General features: G+C 50.8%; 7 protein-coding genes across 7 annotated transcripts; 4 read left to right on the top strand and 3 right to left on the bottom strand.

Moving 5' to 3' along the window:
* The first annotated feature begins 120 nt into the window (after nt 1–120).
* On the top strand, nt 121–2,754 carry BU24DRAFT_495309 (uncharacterized protein). The gene is made up of 2 exons (XM_033534114.1): nt 121–391; nt 442–2,754. Exons 1-2 carry the CDS (start codon nt 167–169, stop codon nt 2,557–2,559), a joined length of 2,343 nt encoding a protein of 780 aa, XP_033380597.1. The 5' UTR covers nt 121–166; the 3' UTR covers nt 2,560–2,754.
* Nucleotides 2,755–4,792: 2,038 nt separating this feature from the next.
* On the top strand, nt 4,793–5,367 carry BU24DRAFT_273113 (uncharacterized protein). The gene has a single exon (XM_033522612.1). The coding sequence runs from the start codon at nt 4,972–4,974 to the stop codon at nt 5,317–5,319; it is 348 nt and encodes a 115-aa protein (XP_033380596.1). The 5' UTR covers nt 4,793–4,971; the 3' UTR covers nt 5,320–5,367.
* A 3,379-nt stretch (nt 5,368–8,746) lies between these two features.
* On the top strand, nt 8,747–9,628 carry BU24DRAFT_426107 (uncharacterized protein). Its single transcript, XM_033528893.1, has one exon. It carries the CDS (start codon nt 8,952–8,954, stop codon nt 9,588–9,590), a length of 639 nt encoding a protein of 212 aa, XP_033380595.1. The 5' UTR covers nt 8,747–8,951; the 3' UTR covers nt 9,591–9,628.
* A 4,278-nt stretch (nt 9,629–13,906) lies between these two features.
* On the bottom strand, nt 13,907–16,258 carry BU24DRAFT_273032 (cytochrome P450 52A11). The gene is made up of 5 exons (XM_033522611.1): nt 16,069–16,258; nt 15,496–15,945; nt 15,169–15,337; nt 14,931–15,059; nt 13,907–14,833 (listed from the first exon to the last, which is right to left on the bottom strand). The coding sequence occupies exons 2-5, from the start codon at nt 15,890–15,892 to the stop codon at nt 13,999–14,001; spliced, it is 1,530 nt and encodes a 509-aa protein (XP_033380594.1). The 5' UTR covers nt 15,893–15,945; nt 16,069–16,258; the 3' UTR covers nt 13,907–13,998.
* Nucleotides 16,259–17,107: 849 nt separating this feature from the next.
* Nucleotides 17,108–19,038, bottom strand: BU24DRAFT_352899 (glycoside hydrolase family 20 protein; the record flags this gene model as incomplete). Its single annotated transcript, XM_033523756.1, has 3 exons — nt 17,108–17,533; nt 17,604–18,783; nt 18,842–19,038. The coding sequence occupies 3 exons, from the start codon at nt 19,036–19,038 to the stop codon at nt 17,108–17,110; spliced, it is 1,803 nt and encodes a 600-aa protein (XP_033380593.1).
* A 533-nt stretch (nt 19,039–19,571) lies between these two features.
* BU24DRAFT_375869 (glycoside hydrolase family 16 protein) lies at nt 19,572–21,295 on the bottom strand (the record flags this gene model as incomplete). The annotated part of the gene is made up of 2 exons (XM_033524606.1): nt 19,572–20,184; nt 20,249–21,295. The coding sequence occupies 2 exons, from the start codon at nt 21,293–21,295 to the stop codon at nt 19,867–19,869; spliced, it is 1,365 nt and encodes a 454-aa protein (XP_033380592.1). The 3' UTR covers nt 19,572–19,866.
* Nucleotides 21,296–22,175: 880 nt separating this feature from the next.
* BU24DRAFT_273020 (gamma-glutamyl phosphate reductase GPR) lies at nt 22,176–24,300 on the top strand. Its single transcript, XM_033522610.1, has 2 exons — nt 22,176–22,898; nt 23,001–24,300. The coding sequence occupies exons 1-2, from the start codon at nt 22,598–22,600 to the stop codon at nt 24,122–24,124; spliced, it is 1,425 nt and encodes a 474-aa protein (XP_033380591.1). The 5' UTR covers nt 22,176–22,597; the 3' UTR covers nt 24,125–24,300.
* The last annotated feature ends 286 nt before the right edge of the window (nt 24,301–24,586 follow it).

Genomic DNA, 24,586 nt, shown 5'->3' with positions numbered 1-24,586 from the left:
GGGTTTTGATAGAGGTGTCTCCAGCGGCTCGTTTAGCGCAACTCCGACCAATCGGGCAAGTCCTTGGCAATCCAAAAGTTCCAATGTCAACGCGACTTGACCTCAATCAACTTTTGAACATCCAGTTCGATAAATTGTAATTGTGTGGAAATCACCAACACAAATTATGCCTCCCCCTCGGGCATCCCTGGCGTCAATTATATGCCCTTCCACACCATTTCTGGCTCCACGACTGCTTCGTGCTCCTCCAGCTCGTGCCGCACCGGAGCTATTATGCTATACTCATACGAGAATCCAGCAGCACAGCACAAAACCAAAGCGCAATGATCGCAAAAAGAAGGCCGAGAAACCCAGAGCGAAGCGTCCGGAGGATTCTATGCATAGCACACAAGTAAGTCCTCAATTCTTTGGTAATGTAAATCATTAGCTTATTCGCGGTAGATGCAAATGCTAGATAAATTCTCCAAGGCATGTGAGATGCGCGCACTCCCAGAGATGATGGCCTGGTATCCAAGCATCAAAGGATCTTCATTGCTTAGCAGACAAGACACACGACGCATTGCACAAGCGATCCATACCTATCTTCGATCGAATCCGTCTCGAAAGCCAGACATAGACCCTTTCATTGAGCGCGTTGTGCAGGACATCTGCTCAGGAGGATTGCCACCAAGCCCTCAAGCCAACGTTCATATACTTAGTTTGTTCAAGGAGAGCAAGGAGTACGATCGAGGGATCAAATTTTGGCAATGGCTTTCTGGGAAAGACGATACTTTCGTCGACCCAGCCGTTTATGGCGCCGCAATTGAACTATTGGCCTACCAAGGCAATACTGAGCTTCCGGTGCTTGAGGATCTATACATCCAGGCCTTGAAGCGCTTTCCTGGCACTTTTGCGGAGTATCATCTCTCGCCCGATGCCATTGTACCGGACCGAACCCAGCCCTTGTCAATCATGGGCATTCCCATGAGTCTTTTACAGGGTATTATGACTGCAAGGGTACTGGCCCACGACTGGAAAAACGCATACCTGGCTTTTGATACGGCACTACGTCTTCATCCAGCGGATCTTCCACATAGATTTTTCGAAATATTCATGATCGAACGGTCACTTACTGAAGCGTATACAGTCTTTCTGATGGGCTGTCGAGCGGGTGTGGTTTTTCAACCTGGTCATCTGACCTCACTTCTGAAGAAACTGAGAATAGCTGAAGAGAGGACGTATTCTTTACAGGATAGGATCACGCTAGTTCGTGGCATGTCGAATGCGATATACGCCTACTTGGAGTGTGGAGGTACCTTAGAAGGACCGCATATTGGCTCTTTGTTGAATGCCTTCGGTGCATTGCTACCATTGAAAGAGCCTGGAAACAACTTCGAAGGCGACGAAGCCATAATCCGCGACCAGATAGCGGTGACAGCGCACCGGATTGCGGCTAGCCTGTTCGAAGCCGCAATGACCCCACACCCCCAGGTGTTCACCGCTCTGATCAGTCTAGCTGGCAAACTCAGAGTGCCTGGGCTACTGACAGTGTCTTTGAATGATGTGCAGAGTGCGCAGATCGACATATCTGACATAGGCCGTAGGATCGTGCTTCTGGCTGCAGGAGACCTACAAGACACAGATCTCATAAAGCAATATTGGACACAGATTGCCTCGCATGCGGAGCAGAATGCGGGGCCAATCACGCGTGTTGACTGGCTCACGCTTGCTAGAGTTTGTAAGCGTGCAGGCTGTGAAGATTATGCCAGAGAGCAATTGAAGACTCTCAAGCACGCCATTAGTACTGAGCACGAGCTGAGTGTCTTAGAGGAGCTGAATTTAGAGCAAACCAGACGGGAGCGACCGCTCACGTTTGTAGATCCCACAGCATTCTCTCGCGAGCTAGACGAGATAATACGACAGACGAAGGATATCGCGACTATAACAATGTCAGGACAGCCCTTAGACATCCACCAATCGCCTTTTTCCATGGTACTAGACCCATCCAAGCCACCTCTCGCGACGTTGTCAGACTTGAATGTCGTTTATGACGAATTGACTACGGATCCTCACCAGCCTCCTCCCGAGGCCGATGTCAAGACGGTAGCCCAAAGCCCTACAGGCATCTCCTTGGGAGATTTGCGCTTTCAGAATTGGGTCTCAGTCCTAGAACTGATGGCTGAGGCCGAGAGAGCCGAAGCGATTATGGAAAAACGAGTAACCTGGGCAATGGCCAACAATAGACCTTTAGATACTTCCTTCATCAACAGTTTCCGCAGCGAGGGAGCTCCAGCAGAGTCCCTGAAAGATGAATTGCGCTCTCTGTCGGAGCTTCGATCCGAGATTAAACGTCTTCGAGCGCCTACTGGACCCGTTGAAAATGGCTCGAGCAGACATGCAGTAGGCAATTCATCTTGGTCACAGCGTTCGAAGCGGTTCTACACGACTTTGGCCGGTAATACGGCCAATGGCTCCGCTACCAGGACGCGGTTGTCTAATATTGAACCGGAGTTGACGGCCAGACCTACATTGCGATACTATGTCTCCCTCGAGTCGTCGCATGTTGCCCCTCAGCCATGAAAGGTTTTGTATAGAGGGATGCGGAAGAGTGAAAATCAAAGAGCGACCACTGAAGAGGTGACGCCGCCCGAGCCTTTGTGAGATCGCCTCGATATCATTGCCATGCAAAGTCGCAATACAAGAGCATTGTACTGGGGAAGAGCTTACAAACTACCACGTATACTGTGAAAATAGAACACCAAATTTACTCTATACTCTTATTTCACTATGCAAAGCACTTACATGTATTCGTCAATTTCCACGATCTATCATCAAATCCCGCGTCAACACAAGCGACAGACGCGCATGGCTCTCGACCTCTGCATCCTCAATACGAGATGCATAACTGACGCCTGATCTAAACACATGCGTCAAACTCTCCCAGACAACTGCACGATCCTTCTATATTTACCCTTTTATGCATCATTAAGTCATTATCCCCCCAGGACCTACCCGGTACGCCACGGTGATCCAGAATACTTTGTATGCACCCCAGTCCAACCTGAACCGGGATTTTGACGACAAGCCCCCCCGTATTTCTCTTCAGCCGATTTCGGGGTATACGTGTAAAAGAGATACGAACGGCAAATTCCCCATGTTGGGGTAAAATCCAAATGTTGGACATCTAGGAAGAAAAGGATGGAGAAAAGTGAGCAAGGACTTGTACTCCTTCTTGGACGATGCCACTACACCAACTCGCTTCAAGCCTGGCTTTCGATATTCATTGCGTAAGTCCAGGTCCGCGGAAGAGAGGGATGAGAAAATGCCTTTGTCCCTGGTCGACTATACATTTGCGCCTCCGCGTCGAGAATGGAAAGCTTCCAGGTGTCGTCCTAAATTCTAAATATGGAAAGTGATCACGCATAGCAAAGCACCAACTACCGACCCACAATCTCACATATCCATGCTCACGGCATATAGACATTAATGTCCACGGTGGAGCGAGATCATATTGTAAACAGGACCGTTGCCAGGCGCGTTTCAAAGCTTGGCTCGGTTCGGGAGGAAGGGAGGGAGGGAGGAATGGCCCGCGACATCAACGGGTTGACGATCCGATCAAGCTATACAAGTAGTTTCACCCCTTAAGCGACGCATTGGAGAATGTATCGAGACTCGGAAGGCCCAGTCACTCAACTATGCCTTTAAACGAAAGGGAGCTTGCGATTGCAACGGAAGGGAATTGCGATACAATCTCCATTATGGCAGTGAACGACAGGTGAATCGAATTAATGCCCTATGATATACTCCGTATAAGTGCCTATATTAGCATCGATTGCAGGTGTATATTGGGACTTGTATTTTCGGATGCTGCACCCCGCAAAATCCCTGGTGCTGGCGCGACGTGGGCATGTTTATGCGTTTGAGGCGATTCGCTTATATTGGTGCCGGCATCAGGTTATATGTGCATCCTTGGCTCTTCGCTGTTTTGTATGGATGGTGCGTGTGGACGTCTATGTCTTGTTTCAGGAACAGGGAATGTGGTGTGTTGATCTTACAAGAGGCCTTGATGGAGGTAGAGATCAACCGAAGTGCGATGATGGAACTCAAAACATCTGGCCAGCCTTCGAACTTAACCCTTCGGTTCGGAGGCACGACTGCTTCGAGAAGAAATACACAAAAAGGACATGATTAGACGGAGGACCTTAATTGCAGGATCTACAAACTTTCAACCACCCATGCAAAACCTCGCCCTCTGACAGTGCGTGCGGTCCATGCAGACTGCCTACTTACCATATTCTACCTGACAATCCAAGCCGGCGCCGCGTAGATCCAACGTCCACACTGCATCTCCGTCCCATATCTCTCCACGAATGAATCCCACACGTGTGAATTACCCGCCCGAGAACCAGGGACGAAAGGCGCGACTCTTCGTACAATACCCATTGCCGTCCTGCCCACACCTCTCTTCCATTCTATTCATCCAACCACCCATCGGCTGCACCGAACGACGAAACGTCTCGCCCAAACCTTCTCTCCACCCCCCTGACCGCATCCAAGATTCCCCCCAATTCAATTCTTCCAGACTTCTTCCATGCAGCGCGGTCTGCGGTCTGCAGGCTGCATGCATCCCGTGAGTGAGACGGCCGTTGCATTGACCAACCACCCAGCGTCGCCTGGGATGTCACCCTCTACACCCCATCCCATCACCTTCACATCCGCACTGGACGGAAGGACGTACCGTATGTACATACGGTTCATGTATCGACCGGGGTGAGGTTAAATACCCATTCCCCGACCATTTCTTCCACCATGCTGCGCTTCATGCAATATCATCCACTGCCGCTGTCCATAGCTTGCAATCGGTTCGGATTGGACCAACAACCAGGCAACGCGCTTGCGTTTTAGCATCCAGGCAAATAGGCGTACATACATATGGATAAGGCGGACATGTGAAGAATGAAGCGATGCAATAGCAGGGCCTGAGCTGTAATAATGGACCTTGCGTCGTTTCGCACGATTTGCTTGCTTTCCTGCGCGCGAGTGCGGCGTGCAGACAACGCAAGTTCACAACTCGCACGAATGCATGAATGTATGTGTGTAGGTATATTATACATTATGTATGTACATGGACGCTATACACACGTCCTGTTACGGAGCCGATGTACCCTTCGATGCAATAACACGCATTGTATACCCTCCCCTCCTTCCCACCCATCGGTCTTGCTCGCCATCCAATCCATAGCCACCTTACGAGGCAACCCAAATCGAGAAATCCGCCATGGAAAGCAAGAAAAAAAAAATGCCCGTCTTTCCCAAAGAAGACCCCATCGCGAGCCGTAGAAAACATTGACCCGCGTTACGTACCGTACCGTGCCGTACCATAGCTTAACTTAACCACGACGATCCATAACCACACTCGTAACCATTCGCCCAACCTACCCAAACAAGTCACCGCCTGCCTGCCCACCCCTCACATACCTACACAAAACGCGGAGACACATGTCACGAATCTCACCGCTTCCCCGTCCCCCCGGCCCGCAAACGGGCAGTTTTCCCGGGGGAGAGGCGGGGGTGCCCCCTCGGGAGCGGGTGCGGGTAACGCTGCGGCGGCGCGGTGCGATGCGGTGCGGGGCGAGGCGAGGCGAGGCCGCGGGGCGAAAAAGCGTCTGGGTGTGTTGCCTTGATTGCCTCGTGTCTGCTTACGGGGGGTGGGCTTGGGGGCGGTGAACGTAAGGAGTATGGGGGTGGGGATTATGTGAGAAAGAGGTGATGGGATGGGGTGGGATGGGGATGGTTGTGCGAAGTTGTTTAGATGAGGTTTTGGGTTTGGGGGTTGGTTGGTAAGCTGAGATGAGGTGATGGAGGGAAATTGAGATCGGAGGGGATGGTGGTGAGGGTGATATGGAATGGATGAGTGAGGTTGTGGTATGAGAAAGGGGCTTAAAAGAAGGCGTTCATAGTTGGGTAGTTAGTATTGTACTTGACTGATCAATGGTAAACATGGATGACGAGACAAGAAAGGTTGCATAGGGAAAGATGAGTTGATTTGAAGGTACCAATATATTTTTGAGATGGTCAAATTCATGTCCTTGTGGATTGCAACGGAATGCTGAGTTTGGAAAGGAAATGGAATGAAAGGTTACTTGCGCGAGGTCCAATATATCTATCTATCCCAAACAAAAAGAAAAGAAAGAGACGGAAAAAAGGATAAGGTCAGATGTATACCAATGGTGGATTGGTTGTACATCCTCAATAATGAACATGAAGAAGGGGGAATCTAGAAAGAAGCGGTCAATGCGGCGGCGATCAACGCACGGGAAAGAGATAACTATATCAAAAAGAAAAGAATACACGATGACAACCGAGGAAGATCTGGAGAAAAAAGGAGAGAGAAGCAAGATTCCAAGTCAATAACTCCTTCTGCGGTGAGCAGGGCCCCGAGTCCTTTGGCTTTCTTTTTTTGGTCACACAAAAACCCAATATGCTCCGAGAGGACCTGAACCGTAACATTTTCCGACCAAACCAACCAGACCGTTCGCTCGCTCGCTAAATGCACAGTTCATAATGATGGTAAAGGGAAAGCAAATCAAATCGAATAGAGGTAAAGTTTTGAGATCAACGCGGCACGTCAGCTCATTTGAAAGGGAAGAGAGCAGGACGTTGGCGATCAGTTCGATTCGCTTCCACTGGGACTCCTCTGTTCGGCTGGGGTCGAAGGGAATGAGAAGTCCACGGGAGATGGTGGTGGTGCCGGGGTCTCGCCAGCATCATGTGCTGAGCGTGTGCTGAGGCTGGAGGCTTTCAGAGCAGCACTGACATCGTGGCCCAGTGTTGAGTGGGTGAGGATGGAAAGGCGCTGGCGAGGGCTGATGGAAGAAGCTTGGAGAGGCATTGTATTGGTTGTTGTTGATGTTGTGATAGTGGTGATGTAGTTTGAAATTTGCACCTGGATGATCTGGGGCAGTCGAAGTGGATGAGGAGTTGATATAAAAGATGGTGATGTGGTGGCTATATGGACAGTAGGCCAAAGGACAGTAGCCGAGGCGAATGAATTATCAGATGAATCGCCGAGGGGACGGAAGAGTCTAGGGCTCAGGAAGGCACCTGGGGTTGAAGACTGGGGGATGGGAGGCTAAATAGGGAGTACCTCGGTTCGTAATGGGAAATCCGGGGAGGGTGAATTGTCGAGTATGGAATCCAGCTGCAGTCTGAAGGTGGCTCAAGCAGAGGTTATGAGCTGTCTCGGACAACTAATAAGTTCGTTGGCAAAATTGGAATGGCTGTTTTGGGAGCTCCGACGGAGAGAGGCTGATATGCGCAACGAGAAAAGGCCTGGATATTTGTGAGTCAGATTTAATATTAAATGATGCGCGCAGGGCTGATGTGTTGGCACGGGCACGCTGGGCTTCAAGCAATTCTCCAGGATGGCTCTGAGCAGGACGTGCAAGGTTGGATTGGAAGGGAACGTGCAGATGGGCTGCATTCAAGGCTTACCTTTGCTGATGTACCACGGAGTTGTGCGCTCGAGGTTGGTTGGTTGACGATTGGATTGGTACCTACGTAGACGTGGACAGGTATACGAATTATCCGGCGACTTGGATGGTCTTGGAGAGACGTTGATGGTGGTGATGATGGTTGGCTAAAGATTGGTGTATAGATAGGTAGGTGGCACAGAAGAGACAACGAATGACGATGAGGCAGGATTGTTCAACAAATTTGTTTCTCTTTCTTGATGTATTGACTGCTTAGGGAAGATGATCTTATTGAATGAAGTATCTGAAGAAAAAAGAGCGGAACCGGCAGGGTGGGGATGAAGGTTTCTTTTATATACCGAAGGAGGAGATTGGGGAGGGGGTGGGTTGGATAGCGGAATATGGGAGAAAGAGAGAGACAGAGACAGACAGAGAGACATGGGATAAGACATGGCACAGTACAGCAACCAACCGTAATAGCAAGCTGCAACGGTAACAAGTGATTAGTGGGGAGTCGGGACCGTCCCCATCTTGACTCGCATTGAAACTAGGTAGAGTACGGGAGATGGCAGCGAAGCCCAGCGTGCACAGAAGAACATTCGAAAAAGAAAGTGTATCACCCGGTTTGGGGGGTTGTGGGTGGGTGGAGAGGGGAAGGGGGGGTGTGAATGTGTGAAAGGAATGGCAAGGGAAAGGAGGCAGAGACAAGACCAACAGACCAACGGACGAACGTGAACAGACCAACAATCCACGGAGCAGCGGGCAAACATGATACCCACCTATCTATCCTACCTTACAATAACTATCTAACTTGTATCTAGGTAACCACAGTCTACGCGGTTTACGGAGATGCATACAAGCAAAGCCTAACCTACTACTAAGGGCAAAGCTACCACATAATACAGTACGTAACTACGGTACACGCCGTACGTTGCTCTTTGCTCCTTGCTCCTTGCTTTCTCTTCCCTACTTCCCCGTCCGTTACATGAAGCCGGAGCGAAGGGCAGTAGTCCCGAATGGGCAGCCGACAAAGTGCCAGAAACAGTCTCGAAGACCATGGAGAGACCATGGAGACAAGACCATGGGCGGAAGAGAGCAGTGTTCATCCCACGCCACTGCACCCACGCTGGCTTGATACTATCCCTATCCAATCCATCCATCCATATCATATCATATCATATCCAACAACTATCACTTAATACCAGTAGTAGTGATCCGAGCATGGATTGGACATGACCGCCCAAACTTGATTGAACCAAGGCATCTCGCCGCCCCCTTTGGTTGCTTCTTCTTCTCTTCCCTGCCGTATCGCCATTCAACAATGCCTGCTTGCGTCCATCGGGATGTCAAATGATATGTAGTGTGGTGTACGGAGTAGTGTTGGCTACAGCAGGTGCATTCACCCCCTACCTACTCGTACCTACAGTACGGCGTACGCAGCAATTAGCTGCCGTATGCGCGGAGGGATGTAGGTGTGTAATGTGCATGTAGGTGGTCGCCATGTACGTCCTGTACCACCCTACAGTAGGTTATGGCAGCGGAAAGCAGCCAAACGATGCCATGACGGAAAACATGACCAGCCAACAGCATTCGCTGCTTCATGGCACGACCCTTCATTTCCTCATCTCCCCAAAGATCACAGCAGACAGCGCACACAAGACACAGCGGCTGCATCGCCGCATCGCCAACACAAAGAGAGGTAGGTATGTTGCTTTGTTGCATCCTGCCTGCTCATTCTCATTCCCGCGGGCGGATGCGCGGGCGCGGGATGATGCTGATACCAACATCAGCATCATCATCATCATCATCTATCATCACTATCATTGGCATAACCCTGCTGGCATATACTTGCTTTCCCTGTGTCTGTCTGCCTGCTTCGTAGCCCTCTCTTTGCTACCTAGGGGAACGCGGGTAGCCGGGAGACAACGTGTCTCCCGTCGTCTCTTCCCATATACGCCTATCCCTCCCCCATCTCCACATAGCTCCACGCCATACCCGACCATAAGCAAAGAAGAAGGTAGGCGGTATGTATTGTTTTCTCCGATCAACGATAAGACTGAGATCTTCTCCATGATTTGTCTTAGAAGATTTACACCAGTCGGGGTAACTTGGTGGAGTACTACAGGGAAGGGGAAGTAGCCTGTAGGTACAAGACAAGCAAGGACGCAATGGCTGACCGCCTTATGCACGTCGCTGCACTTTCCCCACGCGAGGGCTTGCGCTGAGTCGTCCCAAACGCTTGGTTACCCGGGGAAGAAGGTGGACATCCCATCCCATCATCCATTCACCCCATCGATTCATCATTCACCGATCCATCCCCCATCCTATCCAACATCATCGTCTGTAGCCCTTCTCTTCCCCACTCCCTCCCGTTCGACGCCACCAGATAGTTGCAATCCTGATCAAGGATTGCTCTATTGGGTGACTGCTTACCCTCTCACAGCCATCTACGGAGCACTTACTGCCAACCAGCAACTCCTAATCCAATCAATTTCTATAATACTTACTCCGTACTCCATACATCATCAAACCCCCTTGCTGCCTCTCACTACGTACAACAAGCAGGATTTGACCAGATACAGCTCCGGACCAGACGGATCGCGCCCTCTCCCTCCCGTGGTCGGAATCATACATTCGTGCCCGTTGAACCTAGACAATAGCTATCAAAGCATTGTGTGCCCAACTTTGTCGAAACATACTTACCAATATACGCGGCCCTTATTGCCCATTTCAGAATTCAGGAGTTTATCCAAATGCAGTAGATACTTAACTTGAGTTGGGAAAAGCGCCCAACAGCCGGGCGGATAGACAATCAGCCCGGCGCAATTCTCCTGAATTCGGGCCTCACTTTAGCGGTCGCGATCTACCTCCGGGCCAGTATCGTCCGTCTTCTGGAAGGACGCTCGTGCCTCTGCCTCAGTCGTCTTTGCATCTCACGCTTGGACATCTGCCTGGCTCTCACTCCAATACGGAAAAGGATCCCTAGACCTCTAAGTTCTTCCACGATTCATATTCAAACGTTCCGCTCGCCTTCCGATGTAGACAATACGTCCGTCATGGCAACCGGCAAATGTACGGGAAAGCCCTACGATAGTGACACCTCATCTTTCTTCCCTCTCCCCCTGCAACAAGTGCCGCCTCGTCTTGCAGTATGCCTGTCTGGCAGAATGCAGCAAATATTGACGCCCGCCAGCAGCCTCGCCCGCTCGGAAGGGGCCTCCTATGAGAGATGGATGTTATGCTCTCTTCCAGGGCCACGCCATAGACTGTACTGTTCGTTTTGCGTTTCAGTGCTGCAATGCTTGCGCCCGGGAACAATGCTACGTCGCATGGCAACAACGCTTGTGCGGTTCTGCCGCCATTCACCTCGGTTCTCACGTCGTGCAAAGAGGCTTGAGCCAAGACCCTTGTCATCGTGTCCTTCTATTCAACGCCGAATGGGAATTCCTGGAAGACATGTGTCAGGCCTCGACGCCCACGTCTGCTGTGTTGGGGTAGGACATGATGTAGGCTGCCCGCGGACCCAGCGTTGCCATTGTCCATAGCCTCCCCTTCTTGGAAAGTTGTCCCTTGGTCTTTCCCTCACATTGAAACATCCCCCGCAATATCGTGAAACCAGGGAGTAGCCTACGATGTCCAGGCCGGATCGGCTTCCTGCTGTGGTAGCTGCGATCATCGTTGTCCTGCATTTCTCTTAGCAAAAAGTGCTTAGCCGAAAAAAGTGACAGCGAGATCCCCATTTTGCCCTCGGGGAGTCATCCCATTGGACCCGACCGTTAGGATATGCACCTTGAAGATCTGCAAATCCCGACAACATGCATACAAATTGTGCTTTGTTCCCTTGTGCCCAGTCACTCTTACACCGTTCACATATCGCTCGCTACACCGCAACTTCTGACTCGCGAATTACGGAAGCAAAAAGGAAATGACAATTTCCACGACACGAAGCAGACTTTTTCTGTCAAACGTCTTGTCTCATCTCGACCCGTGAGAGGTAGGACAAAGGTTTCTCAAAGCCAAGAGCAGATGGAACGTAGTATTTCGACCAGTCAGGCCAAGAAGAAACATACTGTCCGTATCCAGTGGGTGCATGTATCTTTCCGGTAGTCGTAACGCTGCTTCTGAAGATCTTTGCAGGAGGCTTTTTCATCTTTTGCCCGGATACGTGAATAATCAGCTGCTCCAATCGCTGCATGGAGATACCAAAGAGAGTAAACGATCCGGACGAATTATCAAACAGGGCGACATGTGAATCACCCATTCCCGAATTATCAACATCGCCAACATCTCGGGGTAATCCCCTCGAAAGCTTCTTCATGTGACGCTACACCAAATCCCCAACATAAGCTGTCTGCCCATTTTACACATTTTTCACCCCTCACCACATCCCCTCACTTTGCGGTCACAAGCTCCCTTTTCGACAAACTTAAAATGGTAAACTAGCCAGTCAAATCGCTTCAACGTACGGAGTAGATGTAACAGAACACACTGCATTTTCATAATGCAGTACACTACAGTACACCGATGCTGCTGTAGTGCACCAACAACTATACACACACGCGCGTCCTTCGCAAAGTACGTATCAATAACCATATCCACCATCCCTACAAAGTTGCCCATTCCCTATCATGCTACAACTTTCTCACTTCTCGATATCTACATCCACGTCGACAAATAGCTCCGTGCTCAACAATCCCCCTCACACGTTGCCCAAGACCTAGGTAGACACAAGAGACTAACAACTGCTGGTGCACATTATATGGCTAAGTTTTCTACACGCACTCATACAATCTCTACTATTTAGACTATGTTATCTACTCTACTATTTACTGTGATCTATATTCCATTTTATTCTCTACTACAAGGTAAGCTTAACAACAGTCAGCTTCACAAGGCAATTCTTCGTGTTCTACTCCATCTACATAACAAAAGTATATAAATGTTTGAACTTTACTTATAGTAAAGATTGCTTCAGGTTATATTCTATACATATGTATTATAATTTGTATTTGTTACCAAAAAAAAGAAATATTCTTGGACTCGTGTTTTGGTGTATAATCGTATAAGGTCAATTACTCTTTACTATATTGTCTACGCTCACAGCTCTCTACTACGCCCTCTACTTAAACCTCCACTTAAACCTCTACCGCACCATATACTTGTTACGAACCAAGAAGAGGGGGCAATCTTCCAGCCTATATAGGTAGATAACCAATCGCTAGCAGACTTAGCAAGGACCAGCGAGGGAGGAAACCAGCAAGCATTACGTCACGTGGTGACCCGTCACGAGTCTCATGAGTCTCACGACTCTCACAGATTCTTATACCGTGAGAATCCATGAGAGTCGTGAGAATCATGAGAAATTCTACGTATATAGAGAACCCAAAATACCCTTATGGTCTTCTGTGTTCAACCTAAGCTGTACTCGAACAACACACTCTACTGCCCCCCCGAACTTATCGCTCAATATCCTTGTCCGCTTCGTGCTCTCTGTCAGACTACTGCACTGTCTACGCCACCATCTACACCACGGTCTACGTGACCACCGAATGGTACACCATCTGCACCACCGTATACCATACCAAAAACTGCACACACACACGCATACTACAACTCCCCCCTTTTATACTATCATATATAATCGTGTATGTACAAGTCCTTCTCACTCTCTCTTACGCCTATAAAATTACAATCAATTATTATTGTTATACTCCGTAATTACAATTATAATCAACCATCATCATTATCTTCCAAATCAAAACCAAAAACTAAAATCAAAAAATTCTACATACATGCATAAATGCACGCGGTCCACCGCTTCAGCGTCCGACGTGTACTACAATACCACCTCCTACAACCACCATACTCCTTCCTACGCTTGTCCAAGACCAGACTCGGGAAAACAAGACACAACGATACAAGAAACGGCAAGACAATGTATGATACAACAACACACATTACAACAACCTTCCTGCCGCCGCCGCCGACGACGACGACGACGACGACGACGACGACGACATCTAGGAGGATGAACCCTTCCTCTTCAATTCACGCCACTCTCCTTCCAGCTTCTTCCCGTCTTTCATTTCCGCTGTTGCTATGATACCCCCCCTCCCTCCTCCCTTTATCTATATACAGGGACTTTCTTCCCTCCTCGTCTTTGTCTGTCCTGTCATGCATCACCCTGTTGAGTCTTAGCGAACAGTGCACAGTAGCGTTTATACAATGCTGTGTGGGTTCGTTGTACTTGTAAGATCGTAGTGTTAGGTTGGGGACGCGATGAGTGGGTATGATTGTATGATTATGTGTATGTGTATATACATGTGACGGAAGACGGGGAAGGGAAAAAAGGGAGAAGAACATGGATTTGGTTTTTGTTTCGTTCGTTCGTTATGTGGCATATATGACATGGGGATGTTTACATGCACCCCGTCGAACCGTCCGGTATATTTTCATGACATCAGAAAAAAGATAATGACGAAGAAAAAGAACAACAAAAACAACAGGAGGAAAAGTCATAATCCCAAAGAAGTCCCTCACCCCCCAACTACACAAAAGCGACCTTGATCTCCCTGGCCGGCTGCAGCACGATATCCATATGCATCCCCGGCTCCTCACCGCCCATCCTATTCTCCACCGTCTCGAACCGCTGGAACAGCCTCACGAGCGTGTACGCCATCTCCGTCAGCGCGAACTGCTGCCCTATGCATATCCTCGGGCCGCCGTTGAACGGAATGTACGTCCAGCTCTTGGGGGTCCAGCCGTCCCATCGCTCGGGGCAGTACAAGTCGACGGCCGGGAAGCCCGAAGATGGCGGCGGGTAGAGGTCTGCGCGGCGCTGCATGACGAGCGTGGAGTAGGCGATGGGGGTGTCCTTGGGGATGCCGATGGGGAGGGTGCCGTCGGGGCCGCCGCCGGTGGGGAGGGTTGTGTCGGTGAGGGAGACGCGGACGTTGAAGGGGACGACGGGGTAGAGGCGGAGGGTCTCGTTGAGGATGTGTTGGAGGTACTTCATGTCTTTTAGGTGTTGGTATGTTGGGGCGGCATCGAGGCCGACCGTGTTGATGATTTCCTGGCGTAGCTTTGCGGTGATGTGCGGTTGGCGCGAGAGCTCGTAGATCGTCCAGGTGAGGGTGCAGGCCGTCGTGTCGCGTCCGGCGAGAAGGACGGAGACGATTTGGTCGTGTAGCATTGTGCGGTCGCGGGTGTAGCCGGCGATGGCGTGCAGGAAGGTGTAATCTTGGTCGTGGGTGGTTTTCTTTTCGAGTTCGGAGGGAGGGAGTGCGAGGGCAGTGTCGATGTATTGGTCGATGAATTGGTTGATGATTTTGATGGAGGAGTCGAAGCCCATGCGTTTGCGTGGGACGGCCCAGTTGAGAGGTCTAGGGAATTCGTTAGTTTGAGATTGAAGGTAATTGTTGGGTTGGTTGTGGTGGTGGTTGTGGTTGGAAACGTGAATGAATAGATATATAGACTCACCCAAGTCGTGATATAATGCTCTGCACCCTCTGAGCATTCATAAACGCATCAGCGAATCTCGTCTGCGGATTCTGCAAGCTCTCGACGCTTTTCCCGAGAAGGAAATCCGTGGCGGCGTCTAAGGTATACCTAGCAACCTATCAGCATGGACGCCAGCCGACCACAACGACGACGATACACGAGGCTCAGGAGCAGTACCATCATTGCCATTCGCTTGTAGAGAGAGATAGTCACTTACCGGAAGAAAAGATCCATGGCGTCGATTTCTCGTCCATTAGAGAACTCCCTCATGAGGATTTGCACGTGCTCCTCGAAGATGTCGAGATCACTGAGTCGATCCTTGACGAATTGGGGTCGGATCAATTGGCGGGAGTTGTGCCAGAGATGGCCGTCAGTCGTGAAAATACCTGGAGAAATTCCATGTCAGCTCTCCGTCTCATTCATGTTCATCATATCTCTTAGCCCCCTTCCATCCAAACTTTCAACCTCCCCTCTCTCCTCTCCCCTCACCCTCCCATACTCCACAATCAGAAACTAAAAAAGAGAGAAGAGAAAATGAACATACCATTCCCCAAAAAGTCATAAAAGTCCTTCCTAAACTGCTCCCCCTTCCCATAATCCTTAAACTGCGTCGCCAGAATCGCCTTAACGTTCTCCGGTTCCGCCGTCAGGATAACCCTTTGACCGATCCCCGCCTCGACCGTGAACCCGCCCCGGCCGTACTTCGCGAACATGCCGACCCACAGCTCGTAGTTCTTGTCCGCGAGCAGGTGCGTCACGACTTCGTAGAGCATGTCGAGGCCGTAGGGGACGTAGGTTGTGCGGATGGGGGCGCGGGCGCCGAGGCGGGCGATTTGCCGGGAGGTGCGGAGGGTGGAGAGGAGTTTGTAGAGGATTAGGAGGGCGAGGAGGGTGGGGAGGAGGGTGAGGGGGGTGAGGTAGGGGGTTAGGAGGGAGGGCATTTTGGGGGATGTGGTGGCCTGCCGGGTTGGTTTTGATTGAGGTGGTGGTTGGTCTGGAGATGGGGTTAGTTTTTGTTTCTATGGAGAAGGGATGGCGATGACGGGTTGGACGTCGTGGTGCATTTGTATAAGAGCCATGGAGGAGAAGAAAGAGTGCGGAGTATCGTCAAACGAACCTGTATAACAATATATCAAAAGCGCGAGAGCAATCCCTAGACTACCATCCGACTAATCTAATAGCAGCAAATAGTCGAGTCGTAGACCTTACTCGTATAAATGGTGTAAGAAAGATCACAAGATATCGACAAAGAAACCTCTCATAAAAAACACCCAAGTGTATCCTCTTTTTCGCTTACGTCGATTCAATCAACTCATCATAAATCGAACAACAACAACAACAGCAGCAGCGAGTGCAGCGTTGTTCCTTAAAGTATTACCCCTACGACATATGTATTACGATGATGGGGTTGGGTGTGGGGTCCAGCTCCGTCATATGCAAACCTCGGTACGCATGGCACGCTCGCGACTACTGCTGCATTCGATCTAATGGCCCTTAAACGACCTGGGCGGGAGCGGGCCCCCCTCCAATTACGATACCAGACGTCGTGAATGGACGGTTTCCGAATGGGAGTGCGGGTATGCCATGCCCTTGCATGTCTCTTTCTTACAAGTAACAAGCGGACGAGAAAATGCGGGGTGGTGGTGGTGGTGGTGGTGCGGAATTGGCGAAAGTGCGAGCATGCGCTGCCCGTTAAGAGTAGTGAATGGTATCCCACACCTGGAGCGCTAATGCGAGTCGGAGACTCGGGAGTGGAGGAAGGCCTTAGGTAGGGTGTTAGTTGGTTGCAATTTATACGAGCGTGAGCGAGGTTTGCGAGGTTTTGCGAGGGTTCGCGGACCCTTGTTCGTGGGCGGCGGGCTTTCGGTGTTCGGTTCTTGGTATTGTTCTCTCTCCATGGTAATTGTATGGGCTTCGGTTCTTGGAGTTGCGAAGGGGTGCATGAGGATGGCTTGGATGGGACTGTGGTATTACGTACCGTAGCAAGTGATCTACGATGTTAGCTGGTTGCCTTTGCGATCACAAGCTACCTAGGTTGATATATCATTCTTGAGGTCCTGGGTGTTAACGATGTAGCTTTTGAGACGTAGCAGCTTCCCGCAGATTGTCACACTGGTTCCTAAATATGATATTTACAATAGTGCGAACCATTCATCCTATGCGAGTAATCCCAACTGACACTGCTCACCATCCATGGTGCAATACGGCATCTGTACGGGCTCTGCGCCCACACCCCTCGCGACCATCCGCTCTCTCATCTCACTGAGTCTGGGACTCGCATCGAACTGGCTTCTGTTCTGGCCCTGTGCGTCCTTCACGCCGCTCCATAGCACTTCGGCGGCGGCGCTCGCTCGGGGCCATATCATTCTGTCGAGATTGATGGGGTCGGTTTGTTCAGACCAGAGATGAGCCTCGCCGCCGATGACGAGGTGGTGGTATTCGGAGGGCACTCCTGCTAGAGGGTCGTAGGAGTATACGAGACGCCAGTTGTGGAAGGGAGCGCAGTAGTCTTGGAAGGGCCATGCTGCTGCTGCTCGCTCAGGGGAGAAGTCGAGCCATTGGCCTTTGCCGCAATCGAGGTACTTCTATTCGTCAATTTCATGTCTGCTGTGAGGGGAAGTGGGATAGGTAGATATAGGAGAAGGGACTTACCCAGTATTTATAGTTGCCAACTAGAGCCTTGTATCCTTTACTCACAATGCTGGCGACCGCCTCGTCGCTTCGCCAGCTCTGAACCACAGTGTCCTTTCCGAGCGTGAGGTTCCAGTCCAGTAGCATCTCTTCCCACACTATCGGAGTCAAGCCTTGGCTTCTGACCTGATCGTGGTTTCGATCGATGAAAGCCTGCATCAACGGCTGCAGGACCTCCGGATCCTTTGACTTAACCGTATCATCCAGCTCGTAAGCATTCTTGTTCACCTCGTCACCGCCGGTGTGAAAGTAAGTAGAGAACGGGAATATCCGCGGGAGCAAGTCGTCAAACAGTTTAGACAGGAACGTATCCACATCGCTGGAATTGAGTTTCAACGTGCCTGACGGCGGTTCCGCAGAATACGTGTCCCAATTCGGCTGGATGTTATACGCAGCAATCAAGTCAGGATAGGCTTCGTGTATGATACTCGTATGGCCTGGCATGTCGATCTCTGTGATCAGCTCCACGCCCTGGAGTGCTGCTCGCTTCTGCAGGTACTCGAACTCCTTGGTGCTGTAGTATAATTCTGGCCTGTAGGCTCCTTTTGCGGCTAGTTCGGGCAGAGATGGGATCTCCAATGGCCAGGACTGCGAATCCGTTACGTGGAGATGGAATCGGTTCATCTTGTTGTAGGCGGCGGTATCGATCATGCGGGCTATGTCCTTGGCGGGATACCATTGCCGTGCTACGTCCATGTTGATGCCTCGATGCTCGAACTTGGGGGCGTCGAAGATTTGAACTGGAGCGAGCGCGGTGTACGCTCCATCGGACGAGTGCTTGTAAAAAAGCTGAGTGAAAGTATTGAGACCATGTCGAAGCCCGAGAGAAGTATTTGCCAGAATCGTAGCTTCGCCCGTCGTCGTCAGGGTTAACGAGTACGACTCATCTACACTACCAGCAAGCGGCTTCGCAATACTCGGGGGATCCTCTCCAAGAAGTTCCAGCGTGATCGATGATACATAAGTCGCTCCCTCCGCAATCGGTTCACTCCACCCCCTTGGATGAAACTTCCAGGGCACGAAATTCCGCTTCAAAATCGTCGATTTCGTCTGCTCGATCGCGAACCTGATGATATCATCACCACTCACACCTTGCCACTCCGTACCCTCACGTTTTGGTTTCCGGTTGCTGGATTCATCGCTCTGTCAATTGGGGGCAAAATTCGTCAGTTCTAAGGGCGATTGTGTTTCAGACGTACAAGCTCGAGAATAGATATTCTTGCAAGACTAGAAATCTCGAGCCTACATTACTTGCGCTAGCTGCTGTTCCCGCCCAGTTGAATGCTACGTCGTCGGACATCCACAGTACAGTATCTCCATGGTCGTATGATGTGGGTAGTGGCCAAATGGCCGATGTGAGAGATGCAAAGAAGGGAAGGTAATGCACTGCCTTCATGTTGGAAAATGGCAAATTCAATATACATGTAGTAGAGCAAAATAAATATCAAGAACAGGTGGCGGTCGTTACGACTACTACTCGTAGCTATGGGGAAGCGTCAAGTGGAATGCGCGGGGAGATACTGGAAGTGGATGTCGTCTAAATGAGGGGCGGAATGTAGGCTTGCGCAAGGCATGTAGACACGAGGCTCTCTTGCCACCAATACCGTGATATCTCTTTCTTAAATTATCTTTGTGCTACTTTTTCTGTATGTCGTCGATGATGGTTGGTGTGAGGTGAAAGTTGAGCGGTGAGATCAGGTTCAACGTTCTCACGGTACCAGCCCGCCATGCTGGGCCCATCACCCGTGAACCCTGATTGGCGGGAGGGACGACATTCCTCTTATAGGAGGTCCTTGTGAGCCTTCTTGTACAAGGGACGTGATCCTGCAACAGTATTCACAGACTACTTTGGGAGTTTCTTATTCCGCTGAAAGATATGTGGGCAAAGGTGTGACTTCATGCTTGCGTAGTTGTGGAACGGTAGATTGTGTGTGATGTGGTTCATTATTGTGATTGATTCTATAGATTTCGTATTTTACTCATTCCTTCGATACCATTATGCACAAGAGGTGAGTCTCGCCATATCTACCATTACGACTCATCTCATAATTACTTCGTCAATGCATGTGTCCTCGTGGATTTTCTCTAGTGAGCATCTCGTCTGAACCGAAACAGATAATACCCAAATGCCAAGCGCCGCGCTGATGCCGAGTTGTAAACCAACCCAAAAACAAGAAAGCAGTATATACAAAAACTGGAAATGGTGTCATCGAAACCTTTTGTTTTACAAGATGACGGGGAGGGCGCCGATGAATGCAGCTAATAAGACAAATCCCTTGTCTGCAAGCGAGCTATGTGCGCTGTTTGGACGTTCGGGAGCAGGTGGAACGGAGGAGGACACAGCGGCGTTCTCCACGTTAGCATTTGCGCTAGGAGTGGGAAGAGCTTGTGTAGGAGCCTGTGTGATCAAAGAGTTGCCGGACTCTGAGGCTGCTGTGTAGCTGGTCTGGAAGCCAGAAGAGACATGAGACTCAGAATCGCCAGACGAAGCCGAAGGCGAAGCTGCAGGCGATGGCGTAGATGAAGCGGGAGGGGATGTCGACTAGAATGAAGTTAGCATCGTGATTCTGAGTAGATACTTGAACTAAAAAAAATGGCTTACTGACAGGTGCCGAGCTAGGCGGAACGACCTTTCCTGTATCCGACACGGTCCATCCGCTGGGAAGGCCGGGGTAGTTGGCATAGGTAGGGGCCGCTGCCGTCGACAGAGTTTTGGAACCATCGGGGATCCAGGGGTAGACGCTGGGGCGGACAACGGTCTCGCTGGGGTTGAAGGGCATGGGCTGTCCGCTGGCGGAAGAGGTGATGGCGGGAGGGTTCTCAACCGGAGAGCCGCCTCCAGAGTTGATCTTTCCGCCGACGGATTTGATGGATTGCCAGGTGCCGCTCTGGTCGCCATAGACGTATTGGGTTCCGGTAGAGTAGTCTGCCACCATCAAGGACTTGACGTGCATGGAGAAAGGACCCTGGGAGTAGTCGGTGGGACCTCGAGCCCATTCGATGGTTCCGGGAGCATTGGCGGAGTCTCCTCCACTCCAGGCGCCAATCTTGATCTGCATGGGAGTCTGGGGGTACTGGTTGTCGGCATTGGCGGGCTCTAGAGTTCGAACGACGTTTCCATTGATCGACCAGACGATTTGGTTTGCGGTCCATTCGACGGTGTACGTCTTCCAGTCGTTCTGGTTGTTGGGGTCTGCGTGGAAGGCACCACGGTTGTAGGTAGTGGTTTGGCCCTTGCCAAAGTAGTTGGTTTGGACTTGAGCATTGTCGGCACCGAGCCACTCCCAATCGATCTCGTCCAAGGTGTCAGACTGCATGACGAAGCTGCTGACAATACCGGCTCCTGGTGCGGACTTGAGTACGACCTCGACCTTACCGAACATGATGTACCATTTGGAGGTGACCTGGGGAGCGTCACCTGATTTGGCAACTGTGAAAGATGCACCATCGGAGCTGTAGGCGATGTTTCCCTGGGGGGTAAAGCTGTCGGATGCGGCGCTGAAGTCAATGTTCACGGTACGGCCAAGGGCGGAATCCGGTGGGCAGTCGGAACGTTCTGTGGGGTTGCAGTTGGTGTATGTTTGGGCGAGAGAGGGTGCAGCAAGTAGTGCCGCTGAAGCAAGAGCAGCGACAGCTCGTACGGCGGACCGCATTTTGAAAGGATAAAGTGGTAAGTGGTTGGCGGAGATGATTTAGGATAGGCGATTGTATGTATAGTGCTCAGATGAGGAATGGAGAGCTGAAGGGAGAGGGGAGTGAGCAGTGTCTTATACGGGTGAGCGAGTGCGTGGGTTGAAGTAGGCGAGCTGAGGACTGGAGTGGATGAGGTCGGCTCTGCCTGGTTGTAGGATTGTGAGGTGAGGATTGCTTTGTGATGATGATTGTAACATTGGAAATGGAGACCGGGGGAGGGTATTTAATAAACAGAGTGCATCCAGCCATCTCTATTAGTCGCTACAAGTGTGTTAGTACAATATTGGTCGAGGATGAGGGTATTGACCATGTGGTGGGCTCTCGTGTTGGTCGAGGCAGCGAGTTCCCAACCACCTAATCGGGGCCCCCAGCCACAACCGACCATCCCGCCACCAATTTTCATCCAACCAGCGGCCATCACCCAATGCTACGCAAACTAGACGAGCAACGACAAGCCATGGTTACGTCGCTCATGACGTTCCATTCAGCAATAATCTGTATTATTTGACATATTCACAGGATTATTATTTTGACTAGAATAATGACAAGGACGACAAGAGTTTCAGAGTGCGTGGACAAGAGACTCGTCGCAAAATTCTCGGTGGTAGGGACTATTGATTTGTTGCGTGGTTTATCATCCGACCAAAAGAAGTCGGTCACTAATACATGCCTAAGGGTATCTAGATACTTACGAGGTGCACTGATAGGTACGATGTACACAAATAGATACTTACGAGTACGTACTATTTCTGTACTACTACTGGCGGAGAAAGGAAAAAATATGAAGGGAACGGATGAATTGGTGGGGGAATGTCACGTGCCCCACTCAAACCACACACTACCTAGAACTACCTAGAACTGCCGCCGGCTGACCATTGACTGTCATGTAACCGTTCGAACCACTTCTGGATTCCCCTCCATTGCCTTTTTCTCCTACCCTTTCTTACCCTCCTTACCCTTTCTCGCTATACGGTTTCTATTCTTAGAGAACAAACTACTCAATCTGTCATTCGACCTCCGCCTATCCTCCTCGAGTATCCGGGGGCGACATCGTTCCTTCTTTTCTTCCTTCCGAAAGAAGACCCTGCATTCTATTGTTTTAGTCCCAAAACCCTCTGTTGAGTCACGCGCCATCCTCCGAGCGCACTCTATACGGTGTCTCCCCACCATCACACAGTATTGAGTTACATCAGACCGGTGTGAAAGAAAAAAAAGGAGCAAGAGATAAACACACGTTAAAAATAAAGTGAAAAAAAAGAGAGATGTCTTTAACGAACGCAACACCACTCCAGGTCGCTCAGGCCGCTCGACTGGGGTCCCGTGAGCTCGCCGTTCTCTCCACCGAACAGCGCAATGCCGCATTAACCGCCATCCACCAGGCACTCGCAGAGGGCAAAGATGAGGTTCTCGCTGCGAATGCAAAGGATCTCGAGGCCGCCCACAAGGCTGCAGAGGGTGGTACGCTTAGTCAAAGCTTGGTCAAGAGGCTAGATTTGGGCAAGAAGGGCAAATATGAGGACATGCTCCAGGGCATATTAGATGTGCGAGACTTGGAGGACCCGAGTACGTATGCCCTTATACAGAAATCTACCTGGGGGGTTTCCTCTCCTCTCCATGATATCAATCAAGATGCTTTGTAGATATTAGATGCTAACAATTGCACAGTCAACAAGACCACATCCCGCACTCTCCTCGACGACAACCTCACCCTGTCAAGAGTTACATGTCCCATTGGCGTCCTCCTCATCATCTTTGAAGCTCGCCCAGAAGTCATCGCCAACATCTCCGCGCTGGCCATCAAATCCGGAAACGCAGCAATCCTCAAGGGCGGACGAGAATCCAACCACAGCTTCGCCGCCATAGCCTCCATCATCTCCCAGGCCCTCTCGACCACCTCCGTCCCCTCGGACTGCCTCCAGCTCGTCCAAACCCACGATGTCATCAAGGAACTCCTCTCCCTGGACACCTACATCGACCTCTGCATCCCGCGAGGTGGCAACAAGCTCGTCCGGTTCGTGAAGGACTCGACCTCCATCCCCGTCCTCGGCCACGCAGACGGCATCTGCACCGCACTCCTCCTCAGCGACTACCCCTCCGACAAAGCCACCAAGATCATCGTCGACGCCAAAGTCTCCTACCCAGCCGGCTGCAACGCCCTCGAGCAACTCCTCGTCGACACCCCCGCCCTCACCACGAACCTCCCCACCGTCGCCACCGCCCTCCTCTCCCACGGCGTCTCCCTCCGCTGCGACGCCCCCTCCCTCACCTCCCTCCAATCCTCCCTCCCCCCACACCTCGCAGCCCTCCTCCAGCCCTCCACCCCCTCAGACTACACCACCGAATTCCTGGACCTCACCCTCGCCATCAAAACCATCTCCACCATCCCCGACGCAATCACCCACGTCAACGCCCACTCCTCGCACCACACCGACGCGATCCTCACCCTCGACGCCGCAACCGCAACCCGCTACCTCTCCGCCATCGACTCCTCCTCCGTCTACTGGAACACCTCGACCCGCATGGCCGACGGCCAGCGCTACGGCTTCGGCACCGAGGTCGGCATCTCCACGAACAAGATACACTCTCGCGGTCCGGTGGGGTTGGATGGCTTGACGATTTATAAGTGGGTGCTTGTGGGAGATGCGCAGGTTAGTGCGGAGTATGGGGCGGGGGGCAAGAAGTGGAAGCATGAGAGGTTGCCGGTTGAGGAGGATGAGGGGGTTGCGAGGGATGAGGAGGAGAGGGAGGTGTTGAGGAGGTTTAGGGAGGGGAAGAGGGCGGCGGCTTAGCGGTCGTAAGGTTGATTCTAGGTGGCTCTGCTTTTCGCCTGTGATCAGAGGGGGTTAGAGATTGGGATTTGGAAAAGAAAAAAAAACTTGAAGAGGAAGATAAAAGGAAAAGAAAAAGGAAAAATTTCTTCCATAGACATGTTCGCCCCCTTTCCTTTAAAAAAAATCAAAACATGAAGCATCCTTTTCTCATCAAACCCGATTCAGAAAAAAATGCAATAGTGAAGACAAATGACCTGACATTCGCACCACCTATCTACGCATTCACAGCTCACGAACATATATATGTCACTGTATCATTTTTCCGGGCAAGTGAGAGGTAAGCAGAGTAAAGATGCATAAAAAGTGGTTTAGCTGGCTGGCCTGCCTGCTTGGACGACATTAAGGTTTGTATTGACTATTCATAAGGGGCGGATGTGTTAGTTGGTTGGTTGGTTATTGTTATCTATGTCTGGAATTGCT

This window comes from Aaosphaeria arxii, assembly GCF_010015735.1.
Source record: "Aaosphaeria arxii CBS 175.79 unplaced genomic scaffold BU24scaffold_8, whole genome shotgun sequence".
NCBI lineage: Eukaryota > Fungi > Ascomycota > Dothideomycetes > Pleosporales > Aaosphaeria > Aaosphaeria arxii.
This window is presented reverse-complemented; position numbering and strand designations above follow the sequence as displayed.

What these genes read in the sequence shown, in the direction of transcription:
- BU24DRAFT_495309 (XM_033534114.1), top strand. Translation starts at nt 167, where the DNA reads ATGCCTCCCCCTCGGGCATCCCTGGCGTCAATTATATGCCCTTCCACA. An exon ending in ATTCTATGCATAGCACACAA is followed by an intron (nt 392 to 441) that starts GTAAGTCCTCAA and finishes TATTCGCGGTAG; the next exon opens with ATGCAAATGCTAGATAAATT.
- BU24DRAFT_273113 (XM_033522612.1), top strand. Translation starts at nt 4,972, where the DNA reads ATGGACCTTGCGTCGTTTCGCACGATTTGCTTGCTTTCCTGCGCGCGA.
- BU24DRAFT_426107 (XM_033528893.1), top strand. Translation starts at nt 8,952, where the DNA reads ATGTACGTCCTGTACCACCCTACAGTAGGTTATGGCAGCGGAAAGCAG.
- BU24DRAFT_273032 (XM_033522611.1), bottom strand. Translation starts at nt 15,892, where the DNA reads ATGCCCTCCCTCCTAACCCCCTACCTCACCCCCCTCACCCTCCTCCCC. An exon ending in TTATGACTTTTTGGGGAATG is followed by an intron (nt 15,338 to 15,495) that starts GTATGTTCATTT and finishes GAATTTCTCCAG; the next exon opens with GTATTTTCACGACTGACGGC. An exon ending in GCCATGGATCTTTTCTTCCG is followed by an intron (nt 15,060 to 15,168) that starts GTAAGTGACTAT and finishes ATAGGTTGCTAG; the next exon opens with GTATACCTTAGACGCCGCCA.
- BU24DRAFT_273020 (XM_033522610.1), top strand. Translation starts at nt 22,598, where the DNA reads ATGTCTTTAACGAACGCAACACCACTCCAGGTCGCTCAGGCCGCTCGA. An exon ending in GCGAGACTTGGAGGACCCGA is followed by an intron (nt 22,899 to 23,000) that starts GTACGTATGCCC and finishes ACAATTGCACAG; the next exon opens with TCAACAAGACCACATCCCGC.